At 25.7% G+C, this 1,212-nt stretch overlaps 1 protein-coding gene across 5 annotated transcripts in view; it reads left to right on the top strand.

Annotated features, from left to right (window-relative positions):
• Window positions 1-287, top strand: part of LOC105843411 (uncharacterized) — an 86,747-nt gene extending 86,460 nt beyond the window's left edge. For all 5 annotated transcript variants that reach the window (XM_065818680.1, XM_065818684.1, XM_065818681.1 and 2 more), the window contains one exon: window positions 1-287. This exon is cut by the window's left edge and continues 323 nt beyond it. In XM_065818680.1, coding sequence (XP_065674752.1) covers window positions 1-7 — 7 coding nt within the window. In that variant the 3' untranslated portion in view covers window positions 8-287.
• The last annotated feature ends 925 nt before the right edge of the window (window positions 288-1,212 follow it).

Here is a 1,212-nt window from a genome sequence, read left to right as displayed (position 1 = left end):
ATATTAAACAATTAAAATTGTTTTATATTTTGAAATTTTTGTGCTTTAAAAAAATAGTTTTAAACTTTTGGAATTTGATAGATACAAGTAAAATTTTTAATATTTTAAATTTTTATAATTTTTTGAGATTTTTATGACAATTTTATTTATTTCGGCGTGCTGATAATTTCTTAGCTGGCAAGCACTCTATTGAACCCGTTATAATAATTTGTTTGTAAGCTATTTTTTGGTCATAATGTAAATGGAGTTTTATGTTTTTTGTTTCCAGTTTTTATTCATTTGTTTATTGATGTTCATTTTGTTATCATATATGTATGTATATATATATATATATATATATATATATATATATATATATATATATATATATATATATATATATATATATATATATATATATATATATACGGTGTATGTATATATATATATATATATATATATATATATATATATATATATATATATATACGGTGTATGTATATTAGGGATATGACTTTTTAATTTTTTTTAAAATAAAATGTTTCCTGTATCATAAATCGATGAACTTTTACCTAAAATCATGAAAAAAGGCCCAAATAGCTTTCTGCAACAAAAAAAGGTCACCCCCAAAATAAAAATTTGATTTACCATTTTTATACATTCATTTTTGACCGATGTTTTAATCTTAAGCTTACTTCTCAGCTTAATTCTATTTATTTCATTATTTTGTTATGAATTTATAAATATAACGCCACACGTTACCATGGCAACGAAACGGCCGTGTGCCGGCAAATACTTGGAATTGTTATGTGATGACGTCATTGTGTTACAACGGTGATATAGACGACTGTAACAGACTGTAGAAGATTATAGAACTTAGTAGAACATTCTGGAAGCTCTAAATAATTATATAAGCGAGCTGCTGTCAGAGCTCAGTGTTGATAATGTGAATAGTTCTATGAAGTACTCTGCGTGTAACTGAGCTAATAAGGAACTACTGTAGCGAACTAAAGACGCTGTAAGTGTACGAAGTATAAGTAGTTGTAGCATTATCGTTAGGATACGGACTGGATTATCGAACTGTTATCAACATTGACTGGATTATCGAACTATAATTGGATTACTATACAGTTAAAGTTTTTTATTAATTAAACGACTTTATTAAACGGATATTTACGCTCAGCTATCCGTAAAGTCGTAACAATATTATATGATGTCACAAGAAAAGTCATA

Source organism: Hydra vulgaris, chromosome 15, assembly GCF_038396675.1.
Source record: "Hydra vulgaris chromosome 15, alternate assembly HydraT2T_AEP".
Lineage (NCBI taxonomy): Eukaryota > Metazoa > Cnidaria > Hydrozoa > Anthoathecata > Hydridae > Hydra > Hydra vulgaris.
Note: the sequence above shows the minus strand (reverse complement) of the source record. Positions and strands in the feature narration are given on the sequence as shown.